The sequence below is a fragment of the Scyliorhinus canicula genome, chromosome 9 (genome assembly GCF_902713615.1).
Source record: "Scyliorhinus canicula chromosome 9, sScyCan1.1, whole genome shotgun sequence".
In the NCBI taxonomy this organism is placed as follows: Eukaryota; Metazoa; Chordata; class Chondrichthyes; order Carcharhiniformes; family Scyliorhinidae; genus Scyliorhinus; species Scyliorhinus canicula.
In genome coordinates, this window is record NC_052154.1 from 174922184 (window position 1) to 174944900 (window position 22717).

Sequence of the window (22717 nt, forward strand, 5' to 3'; positions counted from 1 at the left end):
GGATACAAAATTGGCTGAGTTACAGGAAACGGACACACCAGTGATTAACGGTTTTTCGGGTTGGAGGAAGGTTTCTGCTGGAGATCCCCAGGGGTCAGTCAGTGTTGGGACCCTTGCTGTTCATGATATATATTCATGACCAAGATGACCTTGGTGTACAGGGGACCCTTTCAAAGTTTTCAGATGCTACAAAGTTTGGAAGCAGTGTGCAGTGTGGGGAGGATAGTGCAGAGTTTCACTGAGGCACGGGCAAGTTAGCGGGATGGGCGACAGGTGGCAGATGAAGCTCAATACGGAGAAATGTGCGGTGATTCATTTTGACAGGAAGAACATGAAGAGACAATTACAAACAAAGGCTATAATTCTAAAGGGGGCGCATGAGCAGGGAAGCTGGGTATAAGTGTGTACAAACCACCGATGGTGGCAGGATAGGTAGAGAGCATGGTGAATAAAGCAGAGTGTAGCCTGGGTTTTATTAATGGGGGCATTGAGTACAAGAGCAGGGAGGTTATTCTGAACTTGTATAAGTTAGTAGTTCAGCCTCAGCTAGAGTTTTGTGTCCACTACCATCTAGAAGGACAAGAGCAGCAGATACCTGGGAACCCCACCACCTAGAGATTCCCCTCCAAATCTCTCACCACCCCAACTCGGAAATATATCGCCGTTCCTTCACTGCCACTGGGGCAAATTCCTGGAACTCCATCCCTAACAGCACTGTGGGTGTACCTACGCATCAGGGACTGCAGCAGTTCAAGGAGGCAACTCACCACCACCTTCTGAAGGGCAACTAGGCATGGGCCATAAAAGTGCTGGCCTAACCAGCGACAACCATATCCCGTAAATGAATTTAAAAAGAAGTTCTCAATGCTGCCTTTTCGGAAGGATGTGGAGGCATTGGAGAGAGTGAAGAAAAAAGATTCCTGAGATAGGTTCCAAGGATGAGACACTTTGTGAAGATAGGTTGTTGAGGTTGGGACTGTTTTCCTTGGAGAAGAGCGAGAGCTGAGAGGAGATTTGATGGAGGTTGTTTAAAATCATGAGGGAGGGGCCTGGACAGAGTAGAAAGGGAGAAACTGCTCCCATTGGGAGAAGGATAAGAACCAGAGGACGCAGGTTTAAGGTTATCGATAAAAGAAGCAAAAGCGACGTGAGGAAAACCTTTTTCACACAGCGAGTAGTTAGGGTTTAGAATGTGCTGCCCGAGAGTGTGTTGGAGGCAGATTCCGTTGAAGCATTCAAAATGGAATTAGACTGTTATCTGAAAAGGAAGGACGTGCCGGGTTACGGGGGGGGGAAGACGGGAGAATGGTGGGGATGTGAATTGTTCATTGGGATAGCAGGTGCAGACATGATGGACTGAATGGCCTCTTTGTGAACCCTAACAATTCTGTGATATTCCGGCCCATTCAAAGGGAATTGAGATGACATTCTGAATGATGCAGCAGTCACCTACCTCATACAATTGTAGCTGCAGCAAATGTACTGATATTGCACTGCAAGCCAGGAATGAGCCATCACAATGAAACAGGGCAATCTGGTTGGCTAACGGCAGTGTTGATTTTGTGCCATAGCTGTCCCTGTAATGGACTCCATACTAACCCTTAACAGGCAGAGTTTGACCTCCCCAATCAGATTTCCTTTTGCCGTCCAATAACATCTCAGTCATAAAACGCAGTATTGAAGGTATTAGGAAAACAATTTCACCTAATAATAATAATAATCTTTATCAGTGTCACAAGTAGGCTTACATTAACACTGCATTGAAGTTACCGTGAAAAGCCCCTAGTGTCCACACTCTGGTGCCTGTTCGGAGGACCCGGAAGAAACCCACGCAGACATGGGGAGAACGTGCAGATTCCGCACAGGCAGTGACCCAAGCCGGGAATCCAATCTGGGAACCTAGCGCTGTGAAGCAACAGTACCACCCATACCTTACCTTAACAAAGTCAAAGAAAATCCACAATGTATGTTTGCAAACTATTAATAAACATTTCAGAAGTAGGAGGGCAAATAGAAAACGGGACCATCAAAAAGCCTTTGAGTGAGCTCCTTTACACGTAGACTCTCTCTCTTCCCATTCCAAAAGGGACTACAAGAAAAAGAGAATATCCAGGCTGCCTGCCATTGAATGGTGCTATTTAAACATTTTTGTGTCATGCTGATATGTTAAATTTATGCGATTAAGAAATGTGATGGATGTAAAGTTTCAATGTGGTGCAGGGTGCAGACTGATCCTCAGCATGTAGCTTTCCCAGTCTGTGTTGCCGTTGCAGAGTTTACATTCTACTCCCCTTCAGTGCACCCATCAGAGTTCGGAAGAGGAGTTGTACGGACTTAAAACGTTATCTCTGGTTTCTCTCACACGGATGCTGCCAGACCTGCTGGCGTTTTTCCACCATTTTCTATTTTGTTCCAGCATCATTCAACCTGACCGTATATTCCCAGCAGCGGGAACTGTCAAACTGCCTCTTGAATAAAGCCACTGACGTGGCGTTAACTGTAGCAGGTATCAGCCTGTTCCATACTCACCCTCCAGTCCACCTCTTCCCAAATGCAGAACTCAGATTGAAGCTTTACGAAGACAAAGGAATGATCCACGCTATCTGGCGTGACGCATTGGGAACTCATTACACATCCATTGTCAGGTTTTTTTTTTAAAGCTTTGATTTTTTTTTCCAATTAAGGGGCAATTTAGCGTGGCCAATCCACCTACCCTGCACATCTTTCGGGTTGTGGGGGTGAAACCCACGCAGACACGGGGGTGAAGGTGCAAACTCCACACGGAGAGTGGATCGTCAGCTAAACTAAAACGGAAAGCAATTGGGACAAATAACTAACTTCAAAACAATTCGGAAGCAAAACGTTGACAACAGAAGGTTTTTTAAAAAAAACTGCAGTTGCTGCAAAGGAAGCTGTGAACCGATTTTTGAAAAAGAACGTACGTTGCCTTTGAATGAAACTTTACCTTTCGTTATTTAAGGAAACTCGGGGTGGATCCAAGTTGGGATTCTCCATCGATTCCATCTGTGGACATCGCAGGAAATAGTAGAGCGTGTGCAGGGCATCTGGGCACCAGGTGACAGGCTGCTGCCTGCCATGACGACAGGGACTCATTCCCGGAGACAATGTGTTCGAGCATTGTGGGTGATGCATAGCTCGAGACACCAAATCACCTAAATTAGAAACACAACAAAAAGATCTGAAACCGAGACACATAGAACATAGAACATAGAACACTACAGCCCTTCGGCCCTCGATGTTGCGCCGACCTGTGAAACCATCTGAAGCCTATCTGACCTACACTATTCCATTTTCATCCATATGTCTATCCAGCGACCACTTAAATGCCCTTAAAGTTGGCGAGTCTACTACTGTTACAGGCAGGGCGTTCCACACCCCTACTACTCTCTGAGTAAAGAAACTACCTCTGACATCTGTCCTATATCTATCACCCCTCAATTTAAAGCTATGTCCCCTCGTGTTGGTCATCACCATCCGAGGAAAAAGACACACGAGACAATAACCTGAGCATAGATGAATGGTATATATTTGAGGCATATAGCGGCTGATGGTCCTGGTGTGCATTTCCAATATTTGTGTTTTTAACAGAAAAGTAACCTGGAGTTTTCCTACATTACCCAGCTGAAATGTACCCAGCTGAAATGGTTTCCCTCTGCCTGTTTTCAATATTACCTGTCCAGTCACAGCTACAGATTCCCCTTCTTTTCCAAGGATTTATTCCTGGGCCCCTTCTTTTCCTCAATGATGTGCAACATCGTCCCTGTAACCTCACCGCTCTCTATCTCTGAACGCTGTGCTGCCGAAAATATTAACCAGAATTCAGACGTCTAGAAAGCAGCATCTCCCAAATTTTGAAAATTTTAATGCTTGGCTTTTTTGGCCAAGAAGTAGTACAAAGCAGCACATTTTCCTATCTGGCTGGTTTCGAAACTTCGGGTCAGACTGGAACCTATATGCTGGGCAGACATGAGCGATGGGTTTACTTTGTGTGGGGTGGGAAGGTGGAAGGACGATTGCTTTTTAGTAAATGGTTTCATGAATAAAATCAGCCAAATCAAATAAAATAAGCTGCAACTGATCACAGACACCCGCTTGTGCTATGGGAGAAAGAGTGAGTGTTAACGAGCACTGGCAATGTGTTGTGCAATTGCAGATTGAAAGCAATTGAGGAGATGTCAAGATCGAGCGCCAAGTTGGTGGTTTTCCTGGTATTTTAAATATGAGTGAAACTAGGTGAGGATGTAGTGAAACCAATCTGAGGGTTGCCTGTCAGCTGTCAGTGTTGCCATTTAATCAGCATTCCGTGGGATGAGCGATTTGTGTTATCATTTCAATTAACCTTTTAGCCAACAATGTTGAAACATGATCTAATGTTTCATCATGAATGTTGTATGAGAATTCCTGAAGTACTTGCATTGCATGTTGAGTGGGCGACAGGGTGGCACAGTGGTTAGCACTGCTGCCTCACAGCGCCAGGGACCTGGGCTCAATTCCGACCTCGGGTGACTGTGTGGAGTTTGCACGTTATCCCCGTGTCTTCATGGGTTTCCTCCGGATGCTCCGGTTACCTCCTACAGTCCAAAGATGTGCAGTTTAGGTGGATTAGCCATGCAAAATTGCCCCGAGGTGGGGTTCTGGGGATAGGGTGGGGGATTGGGCCCAGGTAGGCTGCAGACTCGATGGGCCGAATGGCTGCCTTCTGCAATGTAGGTATTGTATGATTCTAAGTGAGAGGCACGATCGAAGCACTGTAGCACAGCACGCTTCATGACAATTCTGGTTCCTAGCTGGCTGCACTGCTGTCAATAATTGTCTTCACTTTGGTGGAAATGAGAAGTTTTCCTTCTGTATTTCTACTCTGCATCTGAACCAACAGATTGGGCTTGAACTCTCCTTCGGAAAGCCCTGAATGTAATTCAATTTTGAGGAGGTGTAGAAGGCTCCGTACCCCTCCACATGGTAGGCTAACAAACACTGTGATTATTAATAAGTCAAGGTCAAGAAATAAGATATGGAATGCAAAACATCACAAAGCTTGAAAACAGTATGTGACCAAACAGAACGTAAAGGATGAGAAACAGTCCCTTAAGTTACTCCTCAAATATTTCAGGAAATTGAACATCCAACTAGATCTTTACCTCACCAAATATCTTCCTCTCCTGTACTTTACTCATCAATTATTCCAAATGCTAATTATTATTTGATTATTTTCATCAGTTTCCTCTTGTTCTGGGCTGACATTCATTGAGCTTTTTAAATACCTACACACTTCAAGACAACCCTCCTCTAGACTGTATTTCTCCAGTCTCTCTCCTCACAGTTCATACTCCCTTTACAGCTGGGTGATGCTTGCTGCTGTACGTATTTTCCGCTTGCCATGTGGTAGCCGGTAACTGCACATTTTTTCCAAAAGAGGGGAGAAGTGTACGTTTTAAAACTTCAACCTAATCTCTGAAGATTTCTACGGGCGCGTTCTCCCACAGTAAAGTTTGACTGGAGCAGAAGTCAGAAATAAACATCGAGCTCAGACTCTCTGATGGAACCATCAATTCACCAGACACGTGTTTCCGATATGAATCTAGGCTTTAATCGACTTACTACAGAGCCAGCCTGTTACCTGTTGATGAACTCTCAGTGAACTGCAGGCTGACTCTGGACAAGGGTATTTATACAGCAGCACTAGGGGAGGAGTTGTGGGCGGAGCCAAGGGTGGAGCCCTGTACAAGCTCCTGAGCATTCCCAGAGCTACTCCCCCTAGTGGTCGGATAACGCTACTGCGCTTACAAAGACATAGTGTGAATTATCATATTACATTCACCATATTCACCCCCTGCAAAAAAATAAAGTCCGGCGGGGGTGTGGTCTACAACGTCAGTCTGTCCGGTGGTCGAATCGTCCGCTGTGATCTGCGGAGCACCGGGGTTGCAGCCTCTTGTGGTGGCTGGATGGGTGTAGTGTGCTGGGGTACGATGGGGACTCCAGGGAGGGTTGTATCCGAGCTTCATACTCTCCTGGTTCGACCGGGGACTGGGGGCGCTGGGGGCTGGCCGGCGTGGGTGCGCGGAACTAGTGGAGCGAGCTCGCGGGCTCGGGAGCGCAAGGGGGCGGCAGCATGGGGTGTAGGGTGAGAGATCCTTCTGTGGGGGTAGGGGAGGCGCTGGATCCGGCGGGTGCCAGATCCCAGAGGGATACCGTGTCCTGACGGCCGTCAGGGAACTCAACGAATGCGTACTGGGGGTTGGAGTGGAGCAGGTGCACCTTCTCAACAAGGGGGTCGGTTTTGTGCACCCTGACGTGTTTCCTCAGAAGTACGGGGCCCGGTGTCCTCAGCCATGCCGGAAGTGAGACCCCCGTGGCAGTGCCCCTGGAAAAAATGAAGAGCCTCTCGTGAGGGGTCTGATTGGTCGCCGTGCACAAAAGGGACCTAATAGCGTGGAGCGCGTCTGGGAGGACTTCCTGCCACTGGGAGACTTGGAGCTTTCTAGACGGGAGGGTCAGTAGGACGGTCTTCCAGACCGTCGCGTTCTCCCTCTCCACCTGCCCGTTCCCCCTGGGGTTGTAGCTGGTAGTCCTGCTCGAGGCAATGCCCTTGTCGAGCAGGTATTGATGCAGCTCGTCGCTCATGAAGGACGAACCCCGATCGCTGTGTACGTAGCTGGGGAAATCAAACAGGGTGAAGATGCTATGCAGGGCCCTAATGACTGTGTGGGAGGTCATGTCGGGACACGGGATAGCGAATGGAAAACGGGAGAACTCGTCTACGACTTTTAAAAAGTAAACGTTCTTGTTAGTTGAGGGGAGTGGCCCTTTGAAATCAATCGCGAGGCGTTCAAAGGGCCTAGAAGCCTTGACCAGGTGGGCCCTGTCTGGTCTATAGTGACTGCGCTGAGTTGCGGGTAGTCGGCGGCTCGATCAGCTGTGCTGGAGTGGCCCCTTGATGACTGCCCTCTGAGTTCATAGTCGTATTCGTCCGATGAGTTGACCAAGCGCGGAGATGCAGGTCGGGCCCGTGGATCGCACGTGGCGGGAGGCGAGGAAGATGGCGTCCAAGATGGTGGCCCCCATGAGTCGCATGTGGCCGGCCGCCTGTTGGAGGTTCGCCAAGATGGCGGCCCCCATGGATCGCATGTGGCTGGAGGGGGCGGAGTCGGGGCATAGGCTGCAGCGTTTCGGGCCCCGCGGGCCTGCGGGTGAGGGGAGCGATTACTTCGTGCCGCTGGGGAGCAGGAAGCAGGGGCCCTTTTAGCGAGGCACACTCTTGCGTAATGGCCTTTCCGCCCGCAGCTGCTGCAGGTCGCGTTGCGGGCCGGGCAGTGCTGCCGCGGGTGCTGGTTCTGGCCGCAGAAATGGCAGACTGGAGCAGCATAGTGTCTGGCTGGAGCAGCATAGTGGCTGGCTGGGGCAGCATAGTGGCTGGGCGGCCGCGTAGCACAGGCCTGGGGGAGTCGCTGGTCGGGGGCCCATGATTGGGTCGCGGGGTCCGTGGGGAACGAGTTAAGGCTGCGGAAGGAGACCTCCATCATGGTAGCAACTTCCACAGTTGTTTCTAAGTCTTGGGCCCCCTTTTCCAGCAATCGTTGGTGCACATAATTAGAACTGAGGCCCACTACAAAAACATCGCGTACAGCAAGTTCTCTGTGTTCAGCCGCGGTAACCGCTTGATAATTACAGTCATTGGACAAATTATTGAGTTCCCGTAGAAATTCGGCGAGTGATTCTGTAGGCCGCTGGCGGCGAGTCGTGAACACATGGCGTGCGTAAACTTCGTTAATGGGCCTCACATATATCTTATCGAGTACTGCTAGCACTGCAGTATAGAACTGGCCGAGTTTAGTTGTGTAGAGATTCTGTGGCTCACCCTTGCGTGCAGTAGACTTAACTTCTGTTCCTCTGTCGTTTCGGCTGTGCTCGCTTCTGCCAGGTAGGCCTTGAAGCACCGCAGCCAGTGGGAGAAGATTTCTTTAGCCTCTGTATCCTGCGGGTCGAGTTCCAGGCGTCCAGGCGTCCAGGCTTGAGGGCTGATTCCATGATCGATCTTGACTGTTCTTAAGTCGATTAAATTGATGGAACCATCAATTCACCAGACACATGTTTCCGATATCAATCTAGGCTTTAATCGACTTACTACAGAGCCAGCCTGTTCCCCGTTGATGAACTCTCAGTGAACTGCAGGCTGACTCTGGACAAGGTTATTTATACAGCAGCACTAGGGGGAGGAGTCATGGCCGGAGCCAAGGGTGGAGCCCTGTACAAGCTCCTGAGCATCCCCAGAGCTACTCCCCCTAGTGGTCGGATAACGCTACTGCGCTTACAAAGACATAGTGTGAATTATCATATTACATTCACCACACTCTCCAATTTGATTCCCACCTTATTCAGGCTCTGCCCTGGGAGTGGGCTTTGCTAAATTCGCCATCTAATATCAGAATTCTATCGACTTTTTCAACTGTCACTTAAAATGCAAACTGATCAATCCACTATCACTTTCCTATTTATTTTTGTTTTTCGCTTACTGTTTACATTCATATGAGATTCCTCAGGTTAAACAATGGGCCGAGTTTCCCGAGGTCATTGGGTACTCAACAGGCAGACCATGTGCAAAACCCAAGACCACGCCTTCGGGGCTTTCGGAGCACAGCTCCTTCCTCAAATATCGTCTTGCATCTTTGACTTTGTCTATATATACGTTTCTGGAACCCACCTCTTCATTCACCTGAGGAAGGAGCTGTGCTCCGAAAGCTAGTGATTCAAAACAAACCTGCTTGACTTTAACCTGGTGTTGTAAGACTTCTCACTGTATTATTTTAATGTAATTAAAACAATATTTGTTTTTAAACCAGACCCTGGCCAGCCAGTATTTAAAGACAATGGAAACATTGGCCACCAATCTCTTGTCAGTCACTCTGACACATTCTGTACCTTACTGACAACAATATTATTCGTAGAAAAGTTGCAAATTATAAGCAACACGTGAACTAGCAGCGGGAAATGCGACTCGAACCGCAAGAGTCGGGCGCGAGGGCAAGCAGGAAACGGGAGAGGGAGCAACAACACGCTAGGGCCAACACTGGGCAGTCTAACGAAGGCACAGCAGCCAAAGAGGGCCCACAGTCGCAGGGGACGGACAGAGGGATGGACGGACGGACGGACCGGGGGGGGGGCGCGGACATGTGAATATGTATAATGATTCTTGTTTGTATCTTTTTTTCTTCTCCTCATTCTTCTTTGGCTCAGCTCTCACTTGTAATTTTTAAACTTCTCTTTGGCTGCTTTGCTCAATACAAGGTACAGTGGTGAAACTTGTAGATTTAAAATAGGAACTGGAATGTGTAACATAAAAATGTGAAAAGCAATAAAAACATTTTATTAAAAAAAAAGGAAACGCCACTCGGCCCCTCGCGCCTGATCCACTCTAATTAAATAGACAGTGAGCCTACCACTGAACACAGGGCATTTTCAAAACTAAAAGATGAGAAATAAATGGAGCCAGTGATTCGGAGCAGCAACTAGGCACCAATTGGCCCTCAGATCTACCTATTTACAGTTATCAGAGTTTGTGGTCTTTTGGGTGGGGGTCAGACAGAATTTCACCTTAGCAGCAAACGGCTTTCTTGAAAGTAAACATTTACACCAATCAGGATAGGGTATTAAAGGTCTCCGCGTTTCCCCAAAATACCGTCCAATAAAGTCTGTTTTACATTGGATAATGCCCTTTTGCAGTAAGATACTGTTTCAAATGTCCAGGACCAGTGACACAATGAGGCTGTCAACATTCTTGTAAAAATCAGACCTGTGAGGCAGCCGCACACTGGAGGGATCCCGCTCGGGAATAGGAATTTTGGAGTTTTAACGCCCGGTCCCGGGGGCAACGGAGGCTGAAAAGGCTGTAAGAAGGCACAGGGAGGAGAAATGTCCACGTTTGGGAGAAAAACTGCCGTGAAAAAGGGGGTTAACGGAAGTCCACCGGTGAGTGGAAAAGTCAGCGCAGGAACTTAAGGAAAGCGGAGGCTGGAGCACCAGGGAAGGCCGCATCGCTCACAGCAGAAGAAATGACTAAGGTGATGGCTGATGAAAGGTTCACAAAGCACATGGAAGCGATGAAGAAGGAGATGGGGGGGGGTATTGAAAGTGCTGGTGGAGGAGGCGATTGCCCCGGTGAGGGCGGCGGTATCAAGCGCAGCGGCGGAGGTGCGGGAGCAAGGTGAGACACTGAAGGAAGTGGAAGAGGAATTATCGTAGCACAGTGATCAACTCACCTCGATGGGGAAGGAGATAAGAGACCAACAAGGGTCTGCGAGCCAAAATGGAAGACCTGGAAAACAGATCGAGGCGACAGAATCTAAGGATTGTGGGTCTTCCCGAAGGAGTGGAAGGCCCAAGGCCGACGGAGTATTTTGCCACAATGTTGGCAAAGCTATTGGGGGAGGGGGACGATCCTTCATGATATGAACTGGATCGGGCTCATCGGTCGTGGAGGCCTATACCAAAGGCGAGTGAGCCGCCAAGAGTAGTGACTGTGTGTTTCCGTAGGGAAAACATGAAGGAGAAAGTCCTGTGCTGGGCAAAGGAGAAGCGGGTGGTGCAGTGGGCTGGAGCTGGTATATACCAGGACTTTACGGTGGAGCTGGCGAGAAGGCGGGCTGTCTTCAGCCGGGTGAAGAAAGCACTGTACATCAGCAAAGTGCAGTGTGGCATAGTATATCCAGCTTAGTTGAGGGTGTCCTACGAATCCAAGGACTTTTATTTTGGGATGGTGGAAGCAGCGGAGGAGTTTGCGAAGGCAGAAGGACTGTGGCAGAATTGAGAAATGGTTGTGTAACGATGTAGCCTCATGTAACTTTATTTTTTCACTGCGTGTTGGTGTATGCAAATGAGTCAACGCTGCATATATTTGGACAAGGGAAGAGATGGGACTTTCATTTGCAATGATGGTTCTATGGGGTTTGGGTGTGTATGCGGGGATTGTGTGCTAAAGAGGAATTCTTGGTTTTCCTGGGATTGGGCAAGGGGGAAGGAGACCCGGGTGGGGGCCTCCATGCTGGCCGGTTTAAGCCGGCCAGTGAACGGGAGTGAGGTGGGGGAGGGGCTCCGGCCATCGGGGCCTGGTCGAACAGGTTTCAGTGAGTCTAGCTGGGGTGAAAAGTTGGGGGAAGGAACGGAGGTTGGGGGGAGGAGTTTACAAGAGGAAGTGGAGGGGAGGAGTCTGGGAGGGGGTGGGGTGGGGTGTCTACAATTCATGGGTGTCATTCACGGTACTTTTTCGGGGTTTGGATGTCATTGAATATTAGGGGGGGGTTGGGGGGTGGACTATATATGTCAATTCCTGATTCCTTTTTCTTTTTTTCCATCTTGGGAGGGTTTGTATTATTTGATGCTTATATTGTCAGGTGGGTCGTTGTTTGGCAAGGGGATTGGGAGGATGGGATCGTTGTTGTTGATAAGGGGATTGACATTCTATTCGTTACTGTTTACTGTTTGTTGGTGGGGTGTAAATTCTGAAGAAAATGTGAAAATGGAGAATAAAAATGTTTATAAAAAAAAAATCAGACCTGTGACAATCTGCAAAGACGTTTCACTGTCACAAATTTCCACATTCTCAATTCAGGAGTTAACAAGCTGCAGGAGGAAATGATAGAACAGGGTGCAGACACGTTCCCAAAGCGAGGTAGACAAGAGTCATTCACTATCTCCTCCTACCCACCACCCTGTCCGACCTTCATGCCCACGAGACCCAGATAGTGCGAGGGAGAACATTTCAAATGGAGCCTGCTCCCGAATTTTTATTGTCACAAGAAGGCTTACATTGCAATGATGTTACTGTGAAAAGCCCCTAGTCGCCACATTCCAGCTCCTGTTTGGGTACACAGAGGGAGAATTCAGAATGTCCAAATTACCTGACAGAATGTCTTTCGGGACTTGTGGGAGGAAACCGGAGCGCCCGGAGGAAACCCACACAGACACGGGGAGAACGTGCAGACTCCACGCAGACAGTGACGCAAGCCGGCAATCGAACCCACGTCTGGTGCTGTGAAGCACAGTGCTATCCACTGTGCTACCGTGCTGCCTCACAAGGCACTCCGTCTGGGGGCGCAGAGGTAAGCAGAGGCCCCCGGGGAGGGGCGGGGGTGGCAGAGGGACTTGCCCAGGTTGGCAACCTGTGCTGGGGCTTGTGGGAGGAAACCGGAGCGCCCGGATGAAACCCACGCAGACACGGGGAGAACGTGCAGACTCCACACAGACATTGACCTAGCCGAGAATCAAACCTGGGGCTCTGGCGCTGTGAAGCCACAGTGCTAACCACTGTGCTACCGTGCTGCCCTATTATTATTATTATTATTAGAAAGAAAAGGGCAAGGATTCAGAGGGACATATAGCTGGGATAAGCAATTTCACAGAATAGAGAACCCCGCTCTCCGTAAAAATATCACAAACAGCCGGCAAGCGTCTACAAATTGGCAGAAACAATGGACTCACTCAGCTCGGAAATGCTCCCCACGCACGTTGCCAGTAGTGACTGCTCCAGGGTTCGGAGTTCCAGCTGCGCGTATGCATCAGCACGCCCATCTTTAGTTGCCAGCCCGTTGTTGTACAAGCTGAAGTGGGCAGGCAGGGAAAGGACACCTGCAAAAGAGAAGAGCAGTCAGGTCAGGTCAGGAGTAGGTTACTGCACTTGCTGCCCCTCCCAGTTGCATTTCTCACCCACCTTGAAATCAGGTTGATTTTTTTTTAGAACAAATCTCTGGCTTACAATGGCATCACCTGCTATTCAAGGCCATTCTGCCCGCACCAATTCCTGTGGGTGGCACGAGGACATTTAGCAGCTTGATGGATCTGATCATCCTATAGTCCCCACAGAAATTCCCTGTCCAAACCAGCACACACTGACGAATTAACCCTCACATATTGTTGTAGCTATTATCTTGCAACGTCCATGCAATTCCATCTTATTCAGGCCACTGAGTAATCAACATGGTTGTTGCTTTGTTAACCTAAAGCAGATTCACAAAGATTTTGATTTCTATTTAAAGCAACATTTTAAAAAAAGGCTTTGAAAGAGAGCTCGATCATGTTATGTAACGTATTGTTTATTTTGCATTTGGTTAGTGAGTGTTAACTCGAGTCACCAGTAGTACACGTTCGTCAAATATGTTTCTCCATCTCAATGCTTCCACGCCCTCAAAACATCTACTTGGACTGAAGTTCATGGGCGTCATGGTGACACAGTGGTTCGCACTGCTGCCCCACAGTGGACCCAGGTTCGATTCCTGCCTCGGGTGACTGTCTGTGTGGAGATTGCACTCTCTCTCTGTGTCTGCGTGGGTTTCCTCCGGGTGCTCTGGTTTCCCCCCACAAAGATGTGCAGGTTAGGTGGATTGGCCATGCTAAATTGCCCCTTACGGTGGGGTTGCAGGAATAGGGTGGGGGGTTGAGCCTAGGCTGTTCGAAGGGTCGGTGCAGACTCGACGGGCCGAATGGCCTCCTTCTACACTGTAAGGATTCTCTGAGGAATTTCTCTGATTCAGTGAGGCAGCAGACTGTACACAAAGTTTGGATTTTCTACTGATTGTTGTGCTGGTAGCAGAAACTCGGCAGTGGTTTCTCTGCAGATTGTATAAATCTTTGGCCTTTTACTTATCTGGCAGGAGCAAAACCACATTCGTGAAGGTGGCTCATCCAAGGTGTTGACCATGTTTCCCTCTGCAGTTCTGTGATTGTTTGGGTTTCAGTTCCTTTTTCGGGGGTTTCGACGGAGTGTTTTTGACCTCTTGCCCTCTGGTGTTGGAAGGTCTTCTATGGTTGTTTGTTCACTGTGGTAGTATGACTAGGGAGATCATGTTACCTTAGAATCAAGCTGCCATTGGTACAGCAGACCCGCTGCCCATTGGCCCAGGCAAGTCATGTGCCACTCGTCCAATTGGCTGTGGCTAGTCATGTGACTCCCCGTCGATTGGCTGAGAGGTTGGTAGCTCTGCCTACAAGGCAGGGTATAAGAACTCGTACCGGCTGGCAGTCGGCCTTTCTCTGTACGACCACTGCTGGGCACACATCTAGCGTATTAAAGCCTGTTATTTGGATCCTCTCTTCGACTCGAGTCCAATAATGGTGCATCATTCTCCTTGAAGGAACTTCAGTGCCTAACAATCGGGAACTTAGAGGTGTGGCTGCAAGAGGTCGAGCCAAACCAGGGGGTATGTAACACCGTTACAGTGGCAATGAAAGAAGCACAGGAGGTACACCCATTGACTGTGCCTTCTTCATTAAGAGAATCCTTCTCCGTTCCTGTGGATTGACAGCTGCTGCCGACCACTGTCTGCAGGACTTCCCCAGTGCTGGATACTTTGATGTGACCTGCAAGAATGCAGCTGCCTGCATCAAGTTCCGGAAAGTGTTTGAGGAGAAGAGAGTCCTGCCACACCTGAAAACTCTCAAAGCAGAGCCCCTCTTTACTCTGCCATCCCAATGGGGCCGTGTGGTGACTGTGCATCTCTCCAACCCCCATGCTGCGGTCGTAGATCTGCTCACTGTAATGATATGTAGACATGCAACCAATGGGTAATCTGAACACCCAGCTGTGGCATCACCATTAGAGGGCATTAACAACCACTATAAAAACACAGCTCACACAAGCTCTCGTCCTCACTCACCGGCAGAGACTGCAGGAACAGAAGGAGTGCAGCAAGTATCACAGTCAGGCCACCCCATGTGGCTCAGATTCAGTTTACACAGCAAGTCAAGTTTACTGTGTTGCTAGAGTTAGATCAGCAGAGTGTTGAACTCATTTAGTGGCTTTGTCATTGCTAAATAAATACTTTCAACTTACTTCGAGAACTGAAGTATTCTTCAACGTCGTCTACAGCAAATAACATAACATAATACTCACCTTCCTCGCCAGGTACGTTAACAAGGTTGACAACTGTTCGGAGGTCAAGGATGCCTTCCTAACCTGGACCATCAAAGGCAGGTCATGATAACACCCAGGACTGATGGTAAGGGAGTAATCCTTTAGCTTCGCAACTGAGGGAAGCCGTGACTATCTTATCTATGCCGGCCAGCCCAGAGTTTGCCTCTCCAGCAGGAAATCCACCCATGTGGCGGCCAACTGCAGTGCTCTCATCTGCAAGAACTGCAAACAGGAAGGACATCAGACTATGGACTGCAGGCAGACTAAATGCAATTCCCGCGTGGTGGAGCGGACCATCTCAACAAGACCTGCTCCAAACACGGCCTGACTTACGTACAGGCAGCGAAGGCGATGGAGGTCCAAACAAACTGAACGGCCAGCCTGACAACCGCCAAGAAGACGTACAAACCTCCAGCTAGAGAAGCCACAAGCCGGCAGAATGGGACAAAGGAGGATAAAGCTGGAGACAAGGGGAAAGGAACCAGGAAACAGATCATGCAGGTGTACGCATGCTTCCCAGGGAGTGTGCACGACAGCTACATCCTGGGGCAGTCAGACATCCCCGGCCTCTTCGAGGACCATCCCAGGATGGGCGGCTGGCTTTTGGGGGGTAACGGGTACTTGCTGAGAACCTGGCACATGACACCAGTATGGTGTCGATACAATGAGGCCCATGTGGCCACCTGAGCTGCCAACGAGCGGTGCATCGGACTGCTTAAAATGTGCTTCCAACACCTTGACTGCTCCTGTTGAGCCCTGCAGTATTCCGCCTGTGATACTTGCTGCACTCCTTCTGTTCCTACAGTCTCTGCCGGTGAGTGAGGACGAGAGCTTGTGTGAGCTGTGTTTTATAGTGGTTGTTAATGCCCTCTAATGGTGATGCCACAGCTGGGTGGTCTGTTGTGTCCTCGACCGCAGCTAGGAGCCTCCCAGGTCCACATCTCCAAACCTTGGGGTTGGATGTCTCGGCACCATGGCTGAGAGCTGGGTGGGGTTGGCTGTGCGAATACTGTTTAAGTGCTGCTCGATCTTGTTAGTGGAGGGGGGGGGGGGGTAGCGAACGCAGTTCCGGTGAATCGGTTGGCGAGCCTTCATTTGCGGCACAAAGTTCGTGGGCCTTGTTAAAAGGACCAATTAACGTTGTATTGCATTGCCGGACTCGCTAGGCCGAGTGCCGGGAAGCTTGCGGCAGTATCCGCTCACTGCCACACTAGAAAGCGTTCCGGAGAAGGTCAATGCACCATTGGGTCAGGAAATCCACGGGGATAATGATCAGCTGCAGTTTGATACTTGGCTTCACATCTACGTGAGTATACATAGGAACATACATAGAAAAATGGAAGCAGAAGGAGGCCATTCGGCCCTTCAAGCCTGCTCCGCCATTCATTATGATCACGGCGGTTCATCAAGTTCAATACACTGATCCCGCGTTCCCCCCCCCCCCCCCCCCCCCCCCCCCCCCCCCCGACATCCGTTGAGCCCGGAGAACTGTATCTATAGTATGACTGACCTCTTTGGGATGTGCTGTGGTGTCGACAGGAACTCTCCTCACAAACAAAAATGTTTTTTTGCCCCAGCGTTTCTTCACAAATATGGTCTAAGCTGCCATTTTGTAATAACACGGGATACTACAGCACTCAAACCTATTAGTGAGACAGTATTTGCAGCTGCTGTGGGGGCAGCTCTCTGCCTTGCAGCCAACATCTGAAATCTACTGATGCTGCTTCTGATATGGGATTTACATCAGAAAGCTGGCAATGAGGTGCATTGTTCATCTGAGCCGCTCGATAAAGCTGTACAGATACCTTTTTGTGTTATTTTACATTCCTGTCCACACACACTGTGCACGAGTTAAATTGATTCTGATTCGAGAAGGTGGTGTTGGGACTGTAAGCTTTGCTCCTTCAACCCAGAGCAGGAATTCAATCTTGACAAAGCTATGGGGCAAACAATACCCAAGGTTTGAAAGAAAAAAAATATTTGTACAGCCAAAACCGTTCGTGGAATTTACAAAAGGTAAACTTCAGTGGCTGCATCTTTATTCATCCTCGATGCGCTTTTACGATGCTTCGTAACAATTGTCTGCTTTTTTAAAACGTTTATTTATATGTTACAGTGAGCCAGGAGCTGTGTTTTTTGGCATCTATGTCTGAAGAAACTCTAATGAAAAGTAACAAGAGTGAGCTGGTTTAGCTCACTCAGCTAAATCGCTGGCTTTTAAAGCAGACCAAGCAGGCCAGCAGCACGGTTTGATTCCCGTACCAGCCTCCCTGAACAGGCGCCGGAATTTGGCGACTAGGGGCTTTTCACAGCAACTTCATTGAAGCCTACTCGTGACAATAAGCAATTTTATTTTCATTTCATTTCATCAGGACACAAAGATGAAGGTTTCTAACTATTGAAGCCACGGTATTATTTTTATTTGAACTCGCTGGCAGCTTAGTGGAATGACAATCAATGCAGGAGTCTCTTTTCCACGAGCTTGAGATTGAGATTTTTGGTAGATTCATTTGTAAAGAATTATTAAACACAGCCGAAGAGATGGCACACTTCAGAAGCCCAGGTCGCCACTGAACAATTGGATGGAGAACAAGAATGGTTTGGATGGACTTAGCCAGAACTTGGAGCTTTCCAAACGGAAGCCAAACGCCACCATGGTGTTCAACATTGGCTTTCTGTTTCTCAAAGGGCAGCTCATGTCAAATACCTGTATCTATCATTTTATTGTTTGTGCCCTTGCTTTACACCATTGCAGCTATTCTTGCCTGTGCCCAGATTGAGGTTCAACTGGATGTTAACCCCTTGCTGTTAGTTCAAGTGGAGGGAGAGAGGTATCAGAGCATACAGGAAATTTAGCTTTTCCATAGCCATTAATAATATAACCCAACTCCGCATCTGTCTACATTTACCCCATACTGAGAGAATTATCAGGATACCTCATAGTATTAATCACAACAATATTTGCCAACCCTTACAAAGTGTCTGGTGCATTGGGTGACATCCTGAGAATGTCTGTAAGGCGTGCAAAAATGTTCAGGGCATCGAGAGCGGGTGTTCTCTCCCATACCCCCGCAGTTCCAGGTGCGCCATGATCTGGCAGGTATGCCATGCTGTCCCCCTGCTCAGCCGGAGTCTTGAATGACATGCCCAGACTGGCAGGTCCTCGAATGACAGGAGCGGCCAGCTGTCCATCCTCACTAGCTGGCTCCTGTGCCTCTGGGGCAAGCTCTGCTGCTGCAGGGTCCTCCCCCGAGCAGCTCCTGCTCGTACAGTCTCACTGCATTCCCCCTGGGCTGCGGCAGCAAGGCAGATGTCAACCATTCCTGGTTGGATTCCGAAATCCTTTGTCTGCAGGGGTGTAAGGCAGACATGCTGGCATGGTGCGTACCCCTGTGTCCAACCAGGTCCAGCAGACTACCCGGTGGCCCTGGCCTGTACTGTAACACCTGCCCCCCCGATGTCCCCCTCCCTCCGTTCCCATTCCCAGCCGTTCCCCCGACACTTTGCCCTCCGCATAGCTGGCCCTGTCGGTGTCCGGAATTATGGGGGCCTCTGACCCTGCACCCGTCGTGCCAGCGGCTGAGGCTACCCATGCCAGTGGTAACTCTGTGGCCCCCGTCTAGCGCCTCCTGTAAGAGCTACAGTGGACGTCCCCATTGGGTGGGCCGTGTAATGCCCACCGGCACAGTGGTGTCTGGTTGTGGGTGGGTGTGGCTGTGTGGAGGGGATGCACCCATACGGCGGCGTCACTCTTAACAACCAGGGGCCACAGTGGGCAGTCAATGGAGTGCACAGCAGGATGGCTGCCTTGCAGGCTACGCCAATGGCAGTCCATGCCTGGACAGTCCGATTCCACAGGGAACATCCCAGCCCCACGGCCCATCCTTTGGTCACTCCCCACTACTCCCCCCAGCCCTGCCAGACAACCCCCACTCCCCAGCCAGCCATGCCAACGGCAGGACCGGCTGCCCACGGTCGCACCTCTGGAAACATGTCCTGCCTCCCCTCTCTCCCTCAGCAGCCACTGCGCCCGATTTTTAAAACCACAAATGAACCCCGCCATCGGTAATCCCTCGTGGCGGAAGCAGAGCATCGCGGGAGCCCTGGAGAATACTGAGACGGGCCTGTTAATGTTATGCCAGTGGCGAGTGGCATTTACTGTATGTTCAGCGTACAACGATATCGCACCGCTATCGAGGCATCGGAGCATGGTATCTCGTTGGGCGTCCAGCGCCGAATTTCGGCTGACACACGATTCTCTACCTGATCGTGCCTTGAGATTTCGGTGCCGCTGGACGGAGAATTTTTCACACCAGCAAGATATTTTGGTGCTGCCGATGGTGCACCCCGGCACAGGATTCCTGACAGCGTGGGGTGGATTCAATGGGAAATCCCATTGACAGCAGCAGGGCCAGAAGATCCCACTGCTGGCCAATGGCGGGCCACCTTTTGCCGCTGAGAGGGAGGCTAGAGAATCTTGACCATTGCCTCAGTTTCAGTTAATCAAAACAGCCATTTGCTGGTTCATTCCTTAGGATAATGTCTTTGACCAATCGGAGTGAAGATGCTTGGTTTAAGTTTCAAACAATGCTCGGCAGTTAACTACCAGGTATCATCAACTGGTGCATTCTCCATGACATTCCCTCTACCAATCTGAATCCACCTGTCAACCAATCAACACTGTCTTCTCATATAGTTCTGCTTTCACAGAGTGCTAACCCTTGTTCTGCTATTAACACATTCTACCTTAACTTTATGCCATCATCAGTACCTTCTTTAGTCTTTCAGAGTATCATTAACACTCCCTTTGTCTTGTGCTCATGACATCCTTGTCAATCTCTCCTGAGCTTCCATATATCCTTAACTTTCTATTGTGATCCAGCTGCTCAATCCATCATGGTATAAAATCCATCACATTTCTCTTTCTTTAACTCTGGAGAAAAGTGATATGAACTCAAAACACTAACTCCTTCTCTCAGAGGCTGCCTGACCTGCTGGGTGTATCTCACACTTTATTTACATAAATGGTTGTTCCCTTTACATTTGGCATTCTTGCGAATTGTCCTAATGAGTTTTGACAAAAATAAAAAATCTTTTTTCAGCAAAACGCAAGGTCAGCACTACCAAACGAATATTTAAACTATTGCCTCATGTTGGGGTGCAATTGCACAGGTACTAGACAAGTATCTCACTCAAACCACATTCTTCTCATCCAATTGCTCATATACAATTCCGTAAAGCAAATTTTGGAAGCTCATGAAAGTATAAGCATTTAAATTGAACCTTAAGCAAAATGCATGATGCCATTGCATTTGATACTGTGCAAGAAAGGTTTACTGTTTGTACAATATTAACTGCTTTCCAAGTGAAGCACTCTGGTTGATAGATCAATGTTCCACTGAGATAATTCGAGGCCGTTGAGCTTGTATTATTGAGTAGAATCTCTCTGGCCAACATCTTTGTGCAAGAGATAATGAGGCAAATTGAGACAGGCAAACCACTTCCTGTGGTAAACCATTTACTAATAGACCAATAATTTTCCACAGTATTGGGCTTGCTAACACATTAAATGCAGCTGATTATACAGGACTGATGAGTGTTATATGTATTCAAACATTATCAGTATTGTTTAAACACTGTTGTTCATTATTATACGCATGCTGCTCCATTTGTTTATGAGATTTCTGTACTTCCCTCTGAGTTATCACTGATTTACAAGCCACATTCGTTCATTTTCTTCCAGCACAGAGCAGCTGAAGGGTGAAAGAAAGACGTACATTTTAATATAGGCTCTTCACCTCTCAGAATTAGCTTACGGCAGGTAAATAAAAATGCTTTGCTTTGACATGCACTGCTGGTAGAAAAGAAGGCAGCTATTTAGCACCCAGTAACACAACATTCAGCACAGTGTGAAGAAAGACTAGTTATATAAATGGTTGCTTGATAGACTGCAGCTTGAGGTTGTTGCTGAAAAAGGACAAGCTGTCGAAGCTTTTCATCCTGGACTCAGCAGGACAGACACAAGAGCACCAAATTTCAACCGAAACAACAATTTATACTGCCAGTGGTCTGCTCCTGACCCCACCCGTTCAGAGAGCACTAGTTTTGTTCCTTGCTAATGCTCTACTCTTAGCCTCCCCTTCCAGTGTCCCACTCTCAGTCTTGTCCTGACAGAAGATAATGTAATACTTTAATGTAGAATATTGGGAATTTTTTGATTAAGAACTTGGAAAGCTCAAAGCTTCAAGTAAGGAATGTTCAAAAATAATTCTCTCGCGTGCAATAAAAGGGACACAGATTTCCAGTTTTTAAAATTGGATTATAGTTTTGACTGGTCTCAGTTCCCAGTGGAAATGATTAGTTTGGCTGATCCTAATTCCTGAGTGAAGTCACTCTCACGATCGTGGCCACAGTACAATTTGAGTTGCAGCAATCATGGACATGCTGCACTGACTGTTATAGGCGAGATGAGTTTCAACAGTAACAGTGATGTTACAGAAATCTGGTTCCTCAATTTCAACTTTTATCAGGTTATTTGTGAAACAGCACCGTGGAGAAACCAGATGGAGAAACATTTTTCCATTCTCTGGGCTAAAGGTTTCGGGCATTTCAGGTAACCACAGCCAACAGAGGTCTGTTTATGGAAGTCGAATCAGTGCACATGTACTCTAATATCTTTTGGATATTAACGGTGAAACTCTTTGAGACATCTGGGACGGAATTCACCGACCCCCCGCAGGGTCGAGGAATCGCCCGGGGCCGGCATAAATCCCGCCCCCGCCGTGGCCGGAATTCTCCACCACCCAGGAATCGGCGGGAGCGGGAATCACGCCCCGCCGATCGGCGTGCCCCCCGCGGCGATTCTCCGGCCCGCGATGGGCCGAAGTCCCGCCGCTGACTGGCCTCTCCCACCGTCGGGAATTGGAGCACCTCTGGTGCCGGCGGGATTGTCAAGGTCTGCTGAGACTTGGTGCCCACACGGTGGCCTGGCCCGCGGTCGGGGCCCACCAATCAGCGGGCGGGCCAGTGCCGTGGGGGCACTCTTTTTCTTCCGTCGCTGCCACGGCCTCCACCATGGCGGAGACGGAAGAGACCCCCCTACCGCGCATGCACCGGTGGTGACGTCTGCGGCCGTTGACGCACTGGCGCATGCACGAACCGGCGAAGGCCTTTCGGCCAGCCCCGACGCTGTGCGTCGGGCGTCAAAGGCCGTTGGCGCCGGTTTTAGTGCTAGCCGGCGTGTCACCAACCACTCCGGCACGGGCCTAGCACCTTTTGGGGAGGCCCGACACCAGAGTGGTTGGCGCCACTCCGCTACGCCGGGACCCCCCGCCCTGCCGGGTAGGGGAGAATCCCGGCCCTGATTTATAATCTATACTCTTCTGTGAAAAGATATGATGAAGATGCCATTAAAAGTGGGACGGAATGGTGGCACAGTGGTTAGCACTGCTGCCTCACAGCGTCAGGGACCCGGGTTCGATCCCGACCTCGGGTTACTGTCTGGAGTTTGCAGACTCTCTGTGTGTCTGTATGGGTTTCCTCCGGGTGCTCCGATTTCCTCCCACAGTCCAGAGGTGTGTAGGTGGTTTGGCTACGCTAAATTGCCTCCCTACATGTCCAAATGGTTGGGTAGGGTTACAGGGATAAGGTGGGGGTTTGGACCTAGGTAGGGAGGTCTTTTGAAAGGATCGGTGCAGACTCAATGGACCGAGTGGCCACCTTTTGCACTGTAGGGATTCTATGGAAAGTAGGTTCAACGTCTCAACAAATAAGGGCACAGCACCCATCAATCAT

The 22717-nt window shown here is 49.2% G+C and overlaps 1 protein-coding gene across 3 annotated transcripts in view; it reads right to left on the bottom strand.

Annotated features, from left to right (window-relative positions):
* The window catches only part of abtb2b (ankyrin repeat and BTB (POZ) domain containing 2b), a 256347-nt gene that overhangs the window by 53835 nt on the left and 179795 nt on the right, over positions 1-22717 (bottom strand). For all 3 annotated transcript variants that reach the window (XM_038808241.1, XM_038808239.1, XM_038808242.1), the window contains 2 exons: positions 12496-12642; positions 2966-3173 (listed from right to left, as the gene is read on the bottom strand). In XM_038808241.1, the coding sequence (XP_038664169.1) occupies positions 2966-3173; positions 12496-12642 (355 nt within the window). The remainder of the gene's footprint in view (positions 1-2965; positions 3174-12495; positions 12643-22717) is intronic.